The 19,269-nt window shown below is 41.9% G+C and overlaps 3 protein-coding genes across 4 annotated transcripts in view; 1 reads left to right on the top strand and 2 right to left on the bottom strand.

The window, feature by feature from the left end:
- Positions 1 to 404: 404 nt before the first annotated feature.
- On the bottom strand, positions 405 to 2,777 carry dhrsx (dehydrogenase/reductase (SDR family) X-linked). Its single transcript, XM_062560889.1, has 2 exons — positions 2,419 to 2,777; positions 405 to 1,479 (listed from the first exon to the last, which is right to left on the bottom strand). Exons 1-2 carry the CDS (start codon positions 2,707 to 2,709, stop codon positions 1,474 to 1,476), a joined length of 297 nt encoding a protein of 98 aa, XP_062416873.1. The 5' UTR covers positions 2,710 to 2,777; the 3' UTR covers positions 405 to 1,473.
- Positions 2,778 to 4,800: 2,023 nt separating this feature from the next.
- On the bottom strand, positions 4,801 to 16,477 carry LOC119217005 (chloride intracellular channel protein 5). Of its 2 annotated transcripts, none has more exons than XM_037470287.2 (6): positions 13,175 to 16,477; positions 9,894 to 10,003; positions 8,166 to 8,291; positions 7,973 to 8,079; positions 7,264 to 7,445; positions 4,801 to 7,095 (listed from the first exon to the last, which is right to left on the bottom strand). In XM_037470287.2, exons 1-6 carry the CDS (start codon positions 15,941 to 15,943, stop codon positions 6,934 to 6,936), a joined length of 3,456 nt encoding a protein of 1,151 aa, XP_037326184.2. In that variant the 5' UTR covers positions 15,944 to 16,477; the 3' UTR covers positions 4,801 to 6,933. The 2 variants fall into 2 exon arrangements, with proteins under 2 accessions (XP_037326184.2, XP_037326191.2); XM_037470294.2 differs by lacking the exon at positions 13,175 to 16,477 and adding an exon at positions 10,344 to 11,840.
- A 1,049-nt stretch (positions 16,478 to 17,526) lies between these two features.
- Positions 17,527 to 19,269, top strand: part of LOC119209576 (calcipressin-1-like) — a 13,182-nt gene continuing 11,439 nt past the window's right edge. The window contains exons 1-2 of the mRNA XM_037458989.2: positions 17,527 to 17,914; positions 18,129 to 18,276. Of these exons, the coding sequence (XP_037314886.1) occupies positions 18,154 to 18,276 (123 nt within the window). The 5' untranslated portion in view covers positions 17,527 to 17,914; positions 18,129 to 18,153. The remainder of the gene's footprint in view (positions 17,915 to 18,128; positions 18,277 to 19,269) is intronic.

Genomic DNA, 19,269 nt, shown 5'->3' with positions numbered 1-19,269 from the left:
GTCGCAGGTTAACATGCTAGACGATGTTGTGACTGTATGTGGTGCCCTCACAAACCTCTGTAAGAGTGTTGTTTCCAAATGAGTAACATTACCATGTATTAGTTTTAACTTGATTTACATTTGTAAAACTTATTTACTGTACATGAAACATAATGCACTATAATAAACCTCCCAACATTGGCTCCCACTGGTGTGTTTAATGTACTTCCCCCAAGATTATATACAATTCACACTGCTTTTCAATTTAATTTGTTATTAGTAGTTTAATTGCAATGTATGCAAGCAACATAGTTACTATTAAAGTACTATAGCATTACAAAATAAAACTTTAAACAGAAGTGCATTAATAGATAGCAATCGATAACAAAAACAACATGTAAGGAAAAGGATAAATGTAGGTCTGGGTGGAAAATAAGAATAAATGTAGGAAAGAATGATGGAAAAGAATGAATGTAGGGGAAAAAATTAAGGAAAACAATACATGTAGGTCTGGGTAATATGGACCAGATTCATAACACAATACAGAACATTTCCCAGTCCTAAATTTAATCATTCAAACATCATCTTTCAGACATTCCCTACATAACCATGTTGCTGGCTTCCTTTTCATGTGTGCACAGGTGTAGTGAATGTGGTCCTTTCACAGCATTTGCAGGCTCTCTGTGATACCAAGACAGGGTCATGTCTTCTTGTCAGTAGTTCAGGCAACACACTCGAGATGAAGACGTTTTGTGCTTCCTTCAAAAACTCTGCATTCCTTTGGATACGTTGCACAATTAACTTTTCCTTGGACCACAGCACAAAGTCACAATATTTAACATCACACACCAACATATGAAGTTGACATTGATAGTAGTATGTGTGTGAATGCTTCAATGTGAATGACATGTCCAGATAAAACTGCTCATCTTTTTTACATCCTTGAAGGCTTTCGCTGTATTTGTAGGGACACTTGATCTCTACCACTCCTTTGCCACAGCAGGTACATCTTGCTATCCCATCTGGTGATGATCAGAAAGTTTCACTACTAAGCCACATGAGCTGATGCTGAAATCTGGATGGCTTTGGGACATTTATGCAGTGTAGGCTTGTCTTGCTGTTTCCTCCATGTTCTTACCCCAAAGCACAGACGGGACATTTAATTCTGTTCTTTTATACTGCATTATATCGTTTAGGTATGTTTTGCTGATCTTGTCAGTTGTGATCAATTTGTGTAATTTAGTGCTTGTGATTCAACCAGCCCTATAGGTGTACCAGTCCTTTGACTTTGACTGTTGCCGTGTCACAAATTCAAGTTTCCCACATTGATGAGGTTGTAGTGTTGTTTTAAGTCTGTGAAACTTAAACTTAAACTGATGTGAGGATGCTCCTCTGAATCAGTGTCAGATGATGCAGTGTCTGTGTCACTATTTTGCAGGCTTGTCAGCACTGCAGCACAGGGGTCCACAACCTGCAGTTCCCAGATGTCATCTGTCAACACTGATAATAGAGCAACAAAAAGACACAGTTACTGTGCTGCATAATCTTCACATCAGAGCTTTAAACACACAGGTGTACAATATACAATATTCTCCTCATGACAGTTCATGATATAGGTATATATATATCATGTGTATGTGTATATATATACGTATATATGTATGTATAAGCTGATATAAGGCCTCATGTAGATCATCACCTTCTTATCAAAAACAAACTTTTGATGCTAGTTTGCGTGTTAAGTCAGATCCACCAAGCCCAGTTCTTTTTCCGACTTGTGACATAGGTTGATACGATAAACTGAATAGTTATGAAGAAAGTGAACACTAGCCCTACCAAGGTCAATGTTAACTGTGCTTAGTTCAGAAATAACTACAAGGTTAGGGCTGGATTCACACTGCTGGGATCTGTGTGGTAGAAATGTGGTAGTCCATGCAGTCTATTGTAAAGGTGAAGGGGCTGTAGACGAGAGATGCAGAAACACTTACTTACTAAAAATATTTAGATAAATCAATGAAATTGTAATAAAAACCCTCAAATTGTAAATTTTGGACATTGTCGTGGTTACGTGACTTGTGGCAGCAAAGTGCTGTCCCAATTTAAAGCCCTCACATGCTCTCACGCTCAATCACTAACCAGGTGATGTCAGTTAAGTCCCTAAGGGTTTAGGGTTTAGGAGGGAAATTGGGATTGGCCCATAATGCTTGATGCAAGCATGGCATCAACCAGGAAATCATTGCAGTGAAACACAGCCTGTGAATTGGTGAATTAGGCCAAGGGGCGACAACCTATACTTTCACCCCAAAAAGTGGATTTTTCTGAGCTGTTGCAGTGCGGATAGACGGAAAAAAAACGTTACGGCACCCCGCAGTCCATGGACTTGGATGGGAGAAGTAAACATTCCCTTTCAGAGAGCCCCAGACCCTCACAGAGACCTACCCTGAACAGTGTTTTGGCCACAGGCTTCTTCATGGCCTGCGCCAGGCTCCACAGGTTGTCGTACAGCGCCGTGTCCACCATGCCGGGGTCCACAGCGTTCACGGTCACCGGGAAACCGCCGGCCGTCAGCTGCTCCTGCAGGTGGTATGTGAAGAGGACCAGGGCCAGTTTGCTCTGGGAGTAAGCGGCGTGGGAGCTGTAGCAGATCCTGGGGCGGAGAGGAGGGCACAACGTGCGTGAGTTTGGAAGGGATGGGAGCAAAGAGTTCACCATGGTGGTTTGAGGGCTCATTAGAGATGCAATAGCGCACACCTTCAAACGATTTGACTTTTGTCTGAGATTTGCACCGCCCAATTGTAAAGGCCTTCTAGACTGGAACAATGCAGCCAGACTATGAAAATATAAATGAAGTTGCATCATATCCTAACCAAGTCTAGAGAAATTTGACTTGACTTTTTCCACACTGTCAGAAATGATATCCAGCGGCTACATTCAGGCCAGTAGCTCGGTGGGGGTTAAATTTTATTAGCCGCATGCTCACAAATACAATTGCTGGGTGTGTTAGCATCTTTTTCTCTCAGCCACACACACCGTTCCTGACCGAGGAGGTGTTAGTGTGCCACTTGACGCAGCTAGCTGATCAGATATGTCTGATGTACCTCATATCTGTGTAAATATACCTGGCAAAGAACACTCTAAATTCAGATTTGAATCCGCTCTGACTGAAGTGTATCCCCCACCCTTCAGGTACACTGTTGCTCTGTTAGCATCGTTAGCTACAAGCCTGCTGGCTCACCGACGCCACCTTGAGAGCCGCGTGGAGGCGGCTCCGCCATCCTATTTACGAATATTTACGAAGTTTGTTTTTGATAAGAAGGTGATGATCTACATGAGGCCTTATACCAGCTTATACATACATATATACGTATATATATATACACATACACATGATATATATATACCTATATCATGAACTGTCATGAGGAGAATATTGTATATTGTACACCTGTGTGTTTAAAGCTCTGATGTGAAGATTATGCAGCACAGTAACTGTGTCTTTTTGTTGCTCAATTATCAGTGTTGACGGATGACATCTGGGAACTGCAGGTTGTGGACCCCTGTGCTGCAGTGCTGACAAGCCTGCAAAATAGTGACACAGACACTGCATCATCTGACACTGATTCAGAGGAGCATCCTCACATCAGTTTAAGTTTAAGTTTCACAGAACCAAAATGTGTGTAAACAATCGAGAAAAACTAGCCAAAGTGTAGACATTAACTTCATTTGACCAGTAGGTGGCACTATGACTGTGATTACATATATTTGCTAAATATCTTCAGGCTGCAAGTTTCATCGAATATGTGACATTTGGAATAGATCTGATCATGTGGAGTTGAGTTGCATCAATTCATTTGTTTATGGCAAAGGATTGAAATTTTCACAGCCGCCACATCGGTGCCCTTTAAACGATCGTTTCAAGCTTCACGATGAAGCATCATCAAAGTCTTTAGGCGTGCCTGAAAAAAATAGAGAAGTCAAGGATAATGCTGAGTCAGTGCAGCGTGTACATGCTTCCAAGGCTTTTCATATTGCATTAGGTTGTTATGGAATGGAAAAGAAAGATCAGGTAACTCTACATTACCACCCTGACACCAGTATTCAAATGACATGATAAGAGCAAAAATACGACCCCTTCTCACTCAGAAGGCGGCACAGGTACTGATTCAGGCGCTTGTCATCTCCCGCCTTGACTACTGTAACTCTCTGCTGGCAGGTCTCCCAGGTACCGCCATACGACCACTGCAGCTCATCCAGAATGCAGCAGCTCGACTGGTCTTCAACCTTCCGAAATACTCCCACACCACACCGCTTCTCCGTTCACTTCATTGGTTACCAGTGGCTGCCCGCCTCTAGTTCAAAACATTGGTACTGACGTACCATGCTGTGAATGGATCGGGACCAGTCTACATCCAGGACACGGTGAAACCCTACATCCCAACCCGCATCCCAACCCGCACACCAAAAGCACTCGACGAGATCGCGACTCTTTGCTGTCCTGGCTCCCAAATGGTGGAATGAGTTCTCCGATGACATCAGGACCGCAGAGAGCCTCTACATCTTCCGCCGCAAACTAAAGACACACCTCTTCAGACTTTACCGTGACTAAAAAAGCTCACAAATTGTAGCACTTAAAATGTACTTATAATGGTACTTATCTATTGGAAGTTGTGAATCGGCTTATTTATTGAAATTGCACTTTGTTGTTTCTTTTCTTTTGAGTTTGTATCCTTATGGTTGAAATGCACTTATTGTAAGTTGCTTTGAATAAAAACATCCGCTAAATGACATGTAATGTAATGTAATAAAAGACAACAAGAAATATTAGTGATATAAATCAGTTTTATTAAAGATTCTCCCCAGGGAGGATGTAAGGCCAGAGCACAGCAGGCTGTGTTTGGTGCGACAACTCCCACAAAGATGTCTATCAAGGTTGTAGTTTGGTTGAAAAAAAAACACACCAAACCACTTCTTCCCATCAATCAAACTAATGATTTACCAGGCCAGAAATATAGCTGTATTCCAGGGATCTAGAACTGTGTCCCCAAAAGCCGTTAACCAAATCGATTAAAACTAAACAAACTAGACCAACACAACATCATTTTCATTTTTAGAAACGGCTAATGACCATGACAGGAGGCACTGTATTCAACCGATAATAGTGATTCTCAGGGGACATAAATGTTTATGCTACAGGAGCAGGGACACTCTGGGTATGTGACTACTGGATTATAGCTGCATTCTCAGAACAAGTACATAACAAAGTCATCCTCGCCAGTCAAACCAATCAGCTCCCAGGCCTGCCCACACTCAGTTATTATCATTAAATACCAAAGGCCGGATATCATCGATGATCACAACCTGAGGACATGGTGTCATTGCATTGGCATAGAGTACACAGTCTGTACAATTGAACTGTTTGCACAATGTACAAGTAGACAAAGCTCCTCCAATTGACCTGTGTGCCTTGATTTGACCTCAAATCCATCTTCGACAGTCAGATGATGCGATAGTAAACCAACTAGTAGGGTATCATTGTATTTGTAGGCCGAAGTGAGACACAACGTCATGAGGTCATATGAGGACTGGTTCTGGTGCAGCTCTATCTGGTCCTGCCGTGCTTTGATGTGGACGTAATGTCCTCAACGTGGTGGCTCTATAGCTGGTGCTTTAGTCTGGTGATACTAACACACAGGGCCGGGTCTAGGCAGGGGCAAGAGGGGGCCTGGCCCCCTCAAATAAATGTTGTGCCCCCTCAAACTAAATCTACTAAGCACATAAACTAAGCACAATGCCCCCTCAAGATTTGTGGCTGCCCCCTCATACATGCCTGTCTAGACCCGGCCCTGCTAACACAAGTGTTCTTGTCATGGTGCATTGTAGTGATTGTATTTTCAGTCTCACAGTGATTATGTTTTTGTACAGATTTTGTATTTATCGGTTGGCTTGTCTCTCGATAGTACAGGTTGTTCTGTCCAACACATGATCCAAGCCCACACATGCTTAGCCTAAGATATTTGTCAGGTTAATCATTTTTCTGCCTCGGCTATGAACCAGCAAAACACTGGATGGAAAACTTTAGTGGCTTTGAAAGATCCTCTGCATTCACATCATGATTGTCAAAACCCACACACAGGTAAATATTGGATGTCATGGTTACTAGACTTCATAATATCTTTAACTCCAAAGCTCAGAATGAATTAGGAGTTTACGAGGGGGGTATTAGGAGGGCAGATATTGTTATTTTCTTTCTTGCTAGGCAACAGATGTGAAGAAATGCCTTCACATTTAATTTAAAGCTTAACTTTAGCTGCATATCTAAAGCTCACTAATTAACATATACCCCACATAAACAATTAATTATTTTTGTGTCAGTATACGTAATGTTCTTTGATTTCAACATGTATATATTGAAGGTTCTGATTCAAAATATAAAACAAGAGGTAAACCAAACCCTGTTAAATGAGCTAAACTTTGTTTATTGTGCTATTTATTTTGTTTTTGTAATGAAAGTGGACCGGCCATCTTCTGAAAGGTGAAACTGATAATCATTACACAAGCTCTCTCTTTACTGGTTGTTAAATGATTATTTTGGTCAAAATAAGGACGGTACGGATTTAGTAGATGACTGTGCAACCCAACCTGTGAGAGCACACACACACACACACACACACAGAAGACAAGTACACACTCCAGGTAACACAGGTAATCAGGACTCCACTTCTAACTGATGGAGCGATATTTCAGTTAGAAGTTGCGAGTTAATAGATATTATTATGTCATTGCCTAGTCTACAACCTGGAGCTCTAATTACACGAGTAATCTCCATTCCCTACTTCTTCTTGACCCTCACCTCTCTTGTCATGCTTCTTGTCTACTTGTCGTACTACCTACAGACACACATGATATACTTTTCCATGGTTTACCCCTTGTTTCAGTCATTTCCAACTCTTGCTCCTATTTGATTTGTTTCGCAACATCCAAATAGGCAAAGTGGATCTCCCTCTCAGCGGGGCAGGTGCTGGTGAACTCTTCCCTCTGATAGGCGCAGTTTAAATACCTCAACAGCCCTGTCATCTCGGCTGGGATTTCAAAACCTCTGTACTTCTTGGCTACCACCTGCAAAAGAAAAAATGTAACCAGGAATGAGTTGACAGGTGTTAGGAACATTGTTGGAGTGATCTAAGCAATCCTAATATTCCCAGAATGCATTTTCGCTCAGATTTGCTCAGACCAAACTTTAACATTTCAGAGCAGCCTTTCCCTACAGTATGAAAATCAGTGAACCTTCAGGATGTGTAGTTTGGGCAGCAAGTTGCAGTCAGCCAGGGTGAGCTCCGACCCGTCCAGAAAGCTCCTGGAAGACTCAGGCAGGTCCCCTGAGGCATCAGCATCAATCTCCTCCGGCAGGAGAGTTCTCAGGAAGTCATCAAGACGCCGGAGAGACTTCAGCAAGGTCTTCTCTAAGGCTACAGATAGAAATGGAGAGTGAGTAATAGACCCACAGATTAGATTATATTATAGCTCCCTAAGTGACTGATGGAACCGTCGCCTGACCTTCAGAGGTAGAGATCTCAAGCACATTACAGCAGGGCTGCATGCTTTTGGTCAATTGGTAATAGCCTAACAGGCTGAAAACTCAATATTCATAACATTATAAAGTTTATATAGTGATCTTGTTTACATACAGTCTACATCGGCATCCAACAGACACAGAGCAACATCACAGTCTGTTCTTTTTTTTGGTCTCCACCACCTTCTTATCCGTAGACGTGTCTCATTTTCAAACTGTATTGCTTGACTAAAGTGATAAATGTAAACAATGTAATGATTAATGACCAGGACCAGGATCCATCAACATCAAGACTTAGCCCTCCATTGGGGCATTGGAAAGTGGCACAGTGATTTATTTGGTCTTCTTCCACTTGTTTGTTACACCCTAGAGATTGGTTGGTGAAATTGCTTAAAGCCGGCCCTCATACGTTCTTTCTCTTACCATCGTTGGTGTCTTTTCTTGGATTTTTGATGTATGCTGAGAATTTGGCGAACACGTCAATTCCCGCTGTATTGGCTTCAGGATGTTTGGCAGCCAGTCTGGGGTAGCTGATATTAAAGATATGATAAATAAGTCCATTGAATATGCTTGTATAATGTGTGTAAGTCAATGTGTGTAAATATGTGTTCTTTACCGAGGTGGGGTCAGTTTCTCCTCCAGGAACTCCTCAATCTTGTTTACGTCGACTTTGACTTCGCCATTGAAGGTCACAAAAGGAGGATTTGTTCCAGGGGCGAGGTCCTGCAGGTCAGCCGGCTTCCTAGCAACACAAAACATACAACATGTGGTGAAGACACTGAGAAAGTCTGTAATAAGGATGAAGATTGTAGTGTATAAGTTATTATAGTAGGTTCAGACCAAAAGCAACGCAAATTTCCGCAAAGCTTTACTTGCGCGAGTTCTCTATTTACTCTACACTATATGTAATTAATTTGTGTCCCCTTTCTTCGCAAAATTTTACTGCGACAACACAGCAGACACTCAGATATGCGTAGTCAACTCAGCAGATGCTTGAATTTTAGTGCACGTATGCTGACATTTACGGTATTAAACAAGTAACGGCAATAAAAGCTATTTAATCAAAGATTCTGGACAATGACTGAAGTTTGTTTGTTCAGGACCATTCTGACTACTCTTGTACAAAAAATAAATACTTTTAGTGTACAAATTTTGATAATCTTGTTCAAAGTTCAAAAGGACCATTTCTCAATATTTGAACTTCAATAAAAATACTTTTCTCAATATTTCCAGTCAAAAACTAACATACATGTGGTAAGGACCTTTCTGAATGCTATTGTACAAAAAATTAAATATTTTTACTGTACAAAAATCTCATTTTGCCAGTGTCCTTTTACATTGGAGAAATCTCTGTACAGTAAAATATTTATTGTACAACAGAAGAAAGGTCCTGTGCACACATACTTCTATCATTGTCCGAATTTGCTGTTTAAACAGCCTATATTCTTGTTACCAACGTGAAAATTACACAAATTTTGGAACAACAAACGCTGTCAGGTTTGGGTTCATGACATCATCCGTCGCCGCACACAGCTCAGTGAATATCACCAACTTCTCCAACTTCTCCAACTGCGTCTGGATGACTGCCGCTTCCAGTGCAAACTTCGCCAATTTCATGACCTGTTGGCTCGGATCAGTGCCAATAACTCTCAGTTGGACAACAACTGCAGGGGTTCAATCTCAGCTGTGAATCACCTAAATCTGTCTTCGGTGAGTGGCAGTTCAATGAAATCTATTCCTACTTTGGTAGCAGGACGGTGGTGATGAAGAGCGGACCATCTCATCGCTGATTGGCTTTCGCAGGACAGGGTTGGGCGTATATTACACCAACATTGAACTATTTCAATGAATCCTGTGACTAATTCGCCTCATTCGCCCAAAGTTTGCAGAGTCCACTATAATGTTGGCTAGTGCACGTGGTAATGAATGCTTCACTACACATTACCTCGACAACAAACTATGTTTACTCCTCTTTTTCATCACAATTAAGTTTGATTTTTTGTCTTTGTCATCTTTCCTTTGTTTGGTTCAATGCATCAATAAGGATGCCTGTGACAGTCATAATAATGGAATTATGGGAAAATCTAATGATACCATAAGCAAAAGCAATTATTATTATTGACTGGCAAAATGGCAAAAAATTGAAATCTAAGATACTTGGGAATATTTAGGGGAACAATTTCTATTGATGTTTTATATATTCACACAAATCCATTGCTCATTTCAACCATCTTCCCTTCAACAGGGAATTGAAGATTTAGCTTTGCAAATGCATACTAGAGGGAAAACTACGGCCAATGCCCCTGATATTGAATGATGTGCGTGTGTGTGTGGAGTCTGTTACCGTTTGAGGTCGACCGTGGTGACGTTGAAGATGACACCTTTAAGCCACAGGATCATAAAGAGTCTTTGAGAGAATGGACAGTTGCCAATGCTCTCCCCGTCACTTCCCGCCTACAAACAAACACAACCACACACACACACATGCACACAGTGCAGAAATGAAAGAATGCTGCAGATCACATAATACAAAGAGAGGCAGCGGCCACATTTGAAACCTGACCTATGACATGACCAGGTTATAGCGGTCTGTTGATAGTTAAACAAAGACAGAAGCTACTCTGAAAGAAATGCTGAAAGTGTATTACATCAACGTGACATCAAACATTGTTATGAGCTGGGCTGTCAAATCCAAGGACTCAATAACCAAGTTACCATTATTGTAGACCGTAATAATTATCTGTAAAAAAGGTGCTGACAGGGACTTTGTAAAGATAACTACAACATCACTTACCTTTACAAATAGCTCAATGGTAGGGAAGCCCAATTTCTTAACCGCCATGTCACACCAGGACATGGTGGCTGACTGAAAGGTGGTGTGAAAGCTCACACTGCTCTGATAACATGATAACAACCACAGACCAGACGTGTCCATCTGCCTGCTCCTCACAGCGTGGGTTATTTCCTTTCTGCTTTCTCCGGAATGCCAGTGTTTCCTCCAAACACAACCCCTCTTTGTGAGAACTATTGTCGATCTCAGGCGCAAGTGAAGATATGTGTGGGTATTGATACAATTGTGGTGGAAAACATGGTCCCAAAGTTACAAAATGAATACAAAAAAGCCTTGTAGGAGCAAGAAGCTGGCCATAGGTGGAGATCATGCTTAGGGTTGTAGTAGTGGTGCAGAGGTTTCCTTTACCCTGTCGGCAGGAACAATGTTGGCTTTGTACGCTTCTGAAGACCACCAACGTTTCTGAACCAAATACTTTCAAGCGCTTATGTTGTTACCGTGCTTGTGACAGTCCCTGTTGTAAACACTCCCCTTCACTGAGCTTTAGACTTGTCATTTGACACTCTGCCTTAGTTTACATAAGGTCCTAATATGACACAAGGCCAGTGTTTGCGGGAAGTTGGGAGGCACAGAACAATGCAAATGTTCCTTCACTTTCCAGAGGAGTGGGTGGGAGTGGAATCTCAAACAAACACAGAGTCTCACAGCCACCTACAGCAGCTGAGAAGCCTATTTTGTTTTTCACATTGAACACATCCAACATGGAGGCTTTACATGACACATCAAAGAGTTCATTGTAAATACATGTGCCGTAGCAGTAAATGCTGTTTCTCTGTTTTCCGGCCTATTTCTTTACTTCCGTTCTGTGAAGGAAGTAATCGTGTCCTTTTAGCCATTGAGTTACATCGTACTGTTCAACTCTCTCAGATCTCTGTTTTGCTATAGGGCTTCATCCCTCTGTCTGATCAACATCAAAATCCTGTTCTCACAAGACTTGTTCTACTCTGGAACCTGTGGTCATACGTGATCATTGTAGAGGTTGTCGGGAGAATGGGCCTTGTCTGTCAGTCGAGTTTTGGTTTCACATGGGGCTGAGCAGGAGTGTGTTTAGACGGGACAGCTCGGCTTATCAGTTCAGCAGTGGACCACAGCCTCAAAGATCTAATTATAATAAATGCCCTGTGTTTAAAAAAACGGCAAATCTTGAGTCAACCCGGTTAAACATTGTGCACGCAGTATTTACCTCTAGAAGGAGTACGTGTTCTTTCCAGCACCGCTGTGCCCAGAGCTCCCTGCACCAAACAGCAGGCTAATCAGCTTACAGGGTGAGAATGCAGAGATTAACCCTGCGTGCAACAGGCATCAGCAGTACAGCTCTGTTGGTCACTCATTAGTGGCCTAAAAGCACCAAGAGAGAGTGTCATGCCAACCAACTGCTTTAAGGTGCATTGTGACAAGTCAACCTCTTATTGGTTGTTGTGTTTTGCAATGGAGAAAAGACTACGGAATGAAATCCTGCACAGAACTGAATTAACTGGCCAACCCGTTGTCTCAGACTGCGGGCTAAAGCCAGTCTAAATTAAGTCCTTCAGGTGCAGAAAGACGCTTGAGCCTTTCCATTATTTTCCTACCTCAGCTTGTGCTGCCAACAGAGTCTCCTTTGTTTAAATGTGAGCTCCCACAGAGAACAAGCTTGTTTTGTGTGTACGTCTGAAGAGATTAATGCATTTCTTCATGGTATTAAACCTCTCAGCTGGCCTCTTTTATTTTCACTTCAATTAGGAATGCGCTGCTGGACCAGAGAGCCAGACGTCTCTGCATGTGTACACGTGTGCAGGTCTTCACCTGATAAATACCCTCATGTTCATTCAAGGTGAAGGACACACATGTAGAGGGTAAAATAGTTATCTGAATAAAATAACAATAGAATCTTCACAAAGGTCACACCTATAGCAAGGCCATGGCTTTGGCTTGTATTTGAATGCGTGTTCCTATTATTACGTCCACGCCTTTAAGGATTGCATGCATAGAGCAATGTAGGCTACCATGTCAGAGGGATTAGGACATCCTGACTGAGTTAGAAGAGTAAAGAAGATAAATAGCTCTGAAATAGTAAATATCTACAGTTTCTGACAAGACCCGGAGATACAGCAGCCAAACATTAGTATCAAATAGCAATGATCAAATATTATCATCACATCTAGAGTATGTGTGGTAGTGCACCTTTTCAGTGGCACGTTGAGTCTGCAAGCTAAAGTTGGTGGAGGCTTGGTTTAAACTGATTAAGATAATTGTTTGGTATGTACAGAATGACTGCTGAAAGGATGGTAAGGGCTAATGTGAAAGGATATAGCTCGACATTCATGCTAAACTCAGTGAGTGACACTTACTGTAAAATACAATAAAGACAGATTTTAAGTTTTCAAACTTTTTTGCACCAATGCCTCAGTGCCTTGCATTGAGTTGCTTTGCTCTGTTACAGTGACTTCGCTAGCTTTGTCTTTCCTGCATGCCACAGGGCTGCCTGCCTTAGTTCAGCTTGGATGACATTTGTGTCAGATGCTCCCAAACAGGCACGTTTACTGCTGATATGTGCGACTAACTGGGACTTTTTTCTGTCCACATTCCCATTGAACGTTGCCTTACCATCCTAAATGCAGAGTTGTATTTCGTGTTTACTTCCCCTGTGTTATTTGTGTTTTCAGTCAATACACATAGCCTTCAGCTTCATTATGTTGGTACAGGGTGGTAGGACTATTAAGTCATTGACATTGAACAAGAACCCCTATTTTGACTCAGGAATACAGTATATGTTGGCTCACGTGGTTTATTACCTTGACATACAGGGAGATCTCGTAGTCCTGGTCCAGAGGTGTGTTCCTGTTCCCACGCACAGGTGCCAAAGGCCTCTCCATCCTCCTGTGGGACATCAGTTTCACCTCCTCTATCTTCTCGTTGATCTCCTCCCGCTGGGGGATGTATGAGTGGCCATCCTCCAACAGCACCACTCTCTTTTCCTTTGCCTTTTCGTCCCTCTTCTTGGGCCGAGTATCGTGTTTGATCACTGACTTCAGCTCCTTTATCCATTCCTCCTTCCTTGGAGGACTTTTCTCTCCCTCTACTTTTCCCCTCTCAGATTCCAGGACATCTTTTTTCACAGACTTCAGTTCATTCCTCCAGAGTTTCACTTCTGGGGCTCTCTCTTCCTCTGGTTGCACTCTTTTGCTCCAGTCGCTATCCTTTTTTCTGGAAGGCAACACTCTAGCCATCCCCCATTCTTCCACCCTGACAGGCTCCGGCTCCTGACACAAGATCCCGTTCTCCATTGCTTGTTTCAGTCCTTTAACTCTTCCATTTATATCTAACTCTACTTCTATATTGCCACTGTTTGACCTCTTCTCCTTTTCCATATCTTCTTCTTCCTCCCTGTTTTTTTCATCCCTTTCTATATCTTCTTTTTCATCTTTTAGCTTGTTGTCCTTCTCTATCTGTTGTTCTTCGTCACTTTGTTTGTTATCTTCTTTCTCAACCCCTCCCTCCTCATCTCTCTGTTTCTCGCTCTTCTCTTGATTTTCCTCTTCATCTCTCTGCTTTTCTTCCTTCTTTATCTCTCCATCTCTCTGCTTGTCGTCATTCTTTACCGTTTCCTGTCTCTGTTCGTCACTCTTATCTTGCTCTTCTTTTCCACCTGTAATTTTCTCATCTTTCTCTGGAGCAAGTTCAAGCTGCTCTTCTTGTGATTCTTGATGATCTGGATCCATTGTCTCTACTACGGTGTGTTCAGAATGAGGTGTTATAGAGGCAGGCTTTTGTTCTTTAACTTTCGTCGATGGACTGTCCTCCATCTCTTCAATCTCATCATCTAAAACAGTCACAGGCTCTTCCACCATTTCTAAATCTCCCTCCATTGCTTGTTCTTCTGCTTCTGCTCCCTTCTCGTCTTCTACAAGGGCTGCATCTCGTAGCTTTTCTTCCCAATCTGTTTTTTCTTCTTTGAGGAGCTCTAAAGGATATTCTTGCTCTGTTGTGGACTCATTCTGGTCTGATGTAACCTCTCCTCCAGGGATATCAGGTAGATCTTCACCCCCTTCCTCCTTTTCAAAGACTTCCAGTTCCACATCTTGTTGCATGCCTAATGGTACCTCCTCCGCACTCTGCGGTACCTGTTCTGGGGGATCCCGATCAGCCTGGTTTTCAACTTTATCTTCCTGCATTTTTAGATTTTTTAGATCAATTCTTCCTCTGAGTTCTTCTTCCCCCATTGACTCTCTAATATCTTTAGCACCCTTCGTCCCATCCTTTTCTTTACTTTGTCCACTCCCATCCATCACTTTTAGAATATTAATCCCAACATATTGCACTTCTTTCTCGTCTTGCTCCTTTTTGTTGATACCTACTATCCTTGTTTCCATAATCTCTCCTTCTTTCCGTTCCTGTTCTTCAAGGTCAAAATTTAGTGTCTCTACCTGATTTACTTCACCCACTATCTCTACAACATCATCAGGAGAGGTCATTTTATTTTCCACAAACTTGTATGTTGCCTTATCATCAACCTTTGCTTCCTTACAATCCTCATGCTGCCTATCGATCAGATTATTCATGTTGTCAAATTCTGTTTTGCTGGATTCAGCGTAGCCCTTCTCAGCAGTGTTTTCCCTGTCACCATTCTCCTCACTAATTAATTGGTTAGTCTGATTGGCCACCAGTTCAATTACAGGATTGATATCAAAGGATATGCTACTGTTTTTAACAGTTGAGGTTTGGCATAGATCCTCCTGATAGTTCACTTGCTCTTTTATCTCTGTGATAACAGGGGTCAAATATATTGCTGAGTACTCAAAGCTTTCTGTTACATCCCCATTGGTGGATGAAGTAACAACATCCGCATTGTCCAAGTTATCTGAACACTGCGGACCGTCTCCTGGTTCTTCTCCAAGACAACCTGAGTGTTGAACTTGCTCTGCATTGTAAGACGTGGACTCCATCTTTTGGTCTTCTAACCAGTTTTCTCTGTCAGGGGTCTTATCTTCCCTTACATGTGTTTCCAAACTTGCTTCGTGTTTGTTTTCTTCATTTTCTTTGTCTCCTTCCTCTTCCTTGTTGCTGCTTAATAACTGCTCTTGAAGTTCCTCAACCTTAATTAATTCAGAAAAGTGACAGGGGTGTTCAAGCATTGTCTTTGTGCTTTTTGACTTTAGTTCTCCCTTTCCCTCAGCTTCGGTTTCTCTTGTCTCTTCTTCTATAATGTTTTGCTCTTCATCCTCCACTTCCACTCCCGCCTTCCCATTTTCCTCCAGTTTTGCACCTTCTTCCTCCTCCTCTTGTATCACTTCATTTATTAACAGCGGCCCTTGGGTAATCCTCACTTCCCCCCTTTCACTCGGTTCTCTGCTATCTCCTTCAGATTGCCCCACTTCTGATTCGGTCATGATCAGAACCTCCTCCCCTACTTCCTCGGCTATTTCCACCTCATCATCATCCTCGTCTCCATCCTCATGCTCTGTTCCTCTCTGGGTATTCAGGTCTGAACATATATCTAGTGGGCCGTAGACAATGGTGCCGTATGAGAAGTCTGGGTTAGGGCAGGATCCTGACTGAGCCATTGGGAGGGTTTGAGGAGATAATGGGAAACTTACTTCAGAAGTCAGATCAGTTTACAGTTCTACAAGATGTCAATTTGAAGGTTTGTGCCCAGTATTCCAGAATCAGTCAAGATTGTAAAAGGGATCCAGTTCCCGATTAGGTCCCACAGTGAATCAGAGGGTTATTCCAAAGATCATAAAATAAACCCAGTATTCCAGAAAAATAGTTTGAAAAGACTTCACTGTTATTCTGTTGTTCGAAGCCAAAATGCTAGGGATGAGAATAGATTGTCACAAATGTTCAAAGTGACAATCTTGATGTCCAAGTTTGATAGTTATAGTTCCCGAATGTTTATTCAGCTCCGAAGATTGTTAAAGACCGGTGGATTTCCCACAAGTTCCAGAATTCCAGGCAGAAGGCAGAAAATCCAGACATTGATATTTTACCTACACCGATCCAAAGACAATGTAAATCGTCAGACGCACAGGTTCACTCTTTTTCCTCTGTACTTGTGGCTGTGGTGCTCGAATTAGTAGTGTACCTTCACCCCAGTTAGACATCAATAAATACCATCTCTCTCTCTTTCTCCCGCTCTCTCTCCAGAGGATTAAATGGCGGCTGATCCCCACATGACCTGGCGCTTAAACTCCTCTGCCACCCAGGGACCAGCACTACTTCAATGAAAGTTCATTACTCTTACACACAAACACACACACGCACACACATATATAGACATTCTGCAATGTATTCACTTTACCCAGAGTAACGTCATTTTTCTTATCATTATATTTTAGCACATGTGGAAGAGCACTATTTCTATGACTAGCATATATTATATATTTGTATATTCATTAATTTATTTATGCCAATTGTTCACAGTATAAGTGCTGCTTTCCCCAGATAACATGTTTTGATGAGTTGATATGAAGCTTTGTATAATCTGTTTAAAACGTTTGCGCTTTTCTAATTTAAAAGTAGAATTTATAAGTATGGAATCATTCCTGTACATAAAAGCTTATGTTATGAATGATTCAAGTTAATAATTTGTGATGTATTTCTGATTATTATTCTTTTCACAGGCTGCTACTGTAATATCCAGCTTTTAGAACATTTTAAATGGAAGATATGTTATAGAAATGAGGAGGAGTTGAATACAACACACTATCCGTAGTTGTGTATGTCAATTGCAAATACAATACTCTCATGACATTACCCCTTTACTAATGATATTTAATTTTCATGCTCTTTTTTATGTCCACCCGGGAGGTTATTATAAAAACATCCAAAGACCGTAGGTGTATTTAAAGAAACAATTGTGAATATTTTAGTTTGTATATGTGAGCATTTTAAGTTTGGGAGACAAAATATAATGTTGGTTTTTTTTTAATACGTTGGATAAACGTTTACATTCCGTACCTGTTTACTGGGCTTTACAATACTGATGTGTGTGTCTATGTCCAATCCTCAGACATATATTGATAGTTTTGAAATCTTTGCTACCGGTGAATAATACTAATAATGCGAGTATTATATACTCATTCGCACCCGGCTGTACGCGTTAGCTAACACCGAAAGTCGGCGCTAAAGCAACACGGAGGCCGGATGCTGCTATAAGACCCAACGAAGAAGAAGCCGCAGCAGCAGCAGCAGCAGCAGAAGCAGCTGCACGGTCTCCGTCATCTCCTTTATCCTCTGCGCCATGCTAACGTATCTATCCGAGAGCTGTGGTTTCTGCTCATATTAGAGAGCACTGTGCCGTGAAAAACAACGCCAGCTGTGTAAAGCGCTTCACGTGTTACTACGTGATATTCACGAAGTAACGCGTGTTACGCTAACGCTACTTCAGGAGCATCATTTCAGATTCCTGATTAGCATTAGTTGCTAACGGAGCAGCTTCAAGCTAACGTTAATAAGCTCTCATCTCCGTCTGACGGCTGTTCGGAGGACACCACCGGAGAGGGTGACATGAAATAACGGATACTGCTTTTTCGGTATGCGTGGCGTAAACACGACATTGTGTTAGCTTCTCAATAGTGAACGACACAGCTAATAACATGAAGCCATCAATGGTGGGCGTCATCCCAGCCTGTGTATTATGTATAACTAATTAGATATTTGTATTGAGTTGCAAGCACGCGTACGCTACTTAACGTTACGTGTGCTCGTTGTTGTAGTAGTAACGGTGCTCCGTTCGCGTGTTTCCAGACTACTGCCCGGATAAAGAGTCAGTATGCAGCAGGCGGAGAACGGCAGCGCAGAAGAGGCGACGGTAGACGTGAAGTTCACCGACCTACCAAACGCCCTAATAGCCTGCAAAGTACCGGAAGGTCTGTTCGCTGAGGGCGGCCTGAAGGTAAGGACACACTGCCCAGTGTTTGTGCTCATAACGCCGGTGTTAAGGCGACAGAGGGTCTGTGTCGCACGCTCCCCTAAAGACCCACATTTGGATTCATAAAATTGTAAAGTTATGTATATATTGCCTGAATCAAATGTGCAAGGAAACACTTGAGCTCGAGGACAGCTTGAGTGCCATTTGGTGCTGCGCTGTGCAGGATCTGACCGTGGAAGTTATACAAGTTATGTAACTATATGTATCTCTCACTGTAATAACACAAATTCCCTCTTTGGTATATTGTGACCACTAGATGGAGTTATGACTTATGACAAAACTGTTATGGTTGTGACAAGGCTGACAAAAACGACTTTCTTCCTGGTTCCTTAGTCATTGTGACTTGCTTGATTGCTGAACTGGATGAGGTCCGCTCGTGACATCAGCCCCAGAGATGCATCATGGGAAAGATACTAATAGTTGGCAACTTGGCATTTATCTCCAGTCTGGTATAACACGTCTGTTGTACAATCTGTGTGGAAACAGTGAGTCACATAATGAGGTTTGAATTCAGAACTAACCCATGCCGTTGAGAATATTGCAATATTGCAGGCCTGCTTCTTTTGTTCTTTGATCACATCCTTCTTGATATGAATTTCAGAATACGACAATTTCAGGAAAGATTTGCCAATTCATACCATTTTATCTGACAGTCATCACCTGTCACTAACTGTTTATCTGTGTAGAGCAGGATGTACATTTAGTTTTACATCCTAACACCAAGTGTTCACCGGTGGGGTTATTTGTTTTATATTTATTGAAATGGAGTCAGGGTTATAACTTTATAACAACAATTAATAAAAAGCCTGATAGCCTGACAAAAGCCTGACAAAAGCCTGATAATAGTAAAATGCTTAACAGTCAAGAACTGTATTCAAATGTATTAGCAAGACCAGCAGACGTGGTGACGTTATCAAGTCAGCTGCTATTCCAATTGCGGAAATGTCCGTTCTCCCG

Source organism: Pungitius pungitius, chromosome 3 (genome assembly GCF_949316345.1).
Source record: "Pungitius pungitius chromosome 3, fPunPun2.1, whole genome shotgun sequence".
Lineage (NCBI taxonomy): Eukaryota > Metazoa > Chordata > Actinopteri > Perciformes > Gasterosteidae > Pungitius > Pungitius pungitius.
The sequence above is the reverse complement of the archived record's forward strand: the minus strand, read 5'-3'. Positions and strand labels throughout refer to the sequence as shown.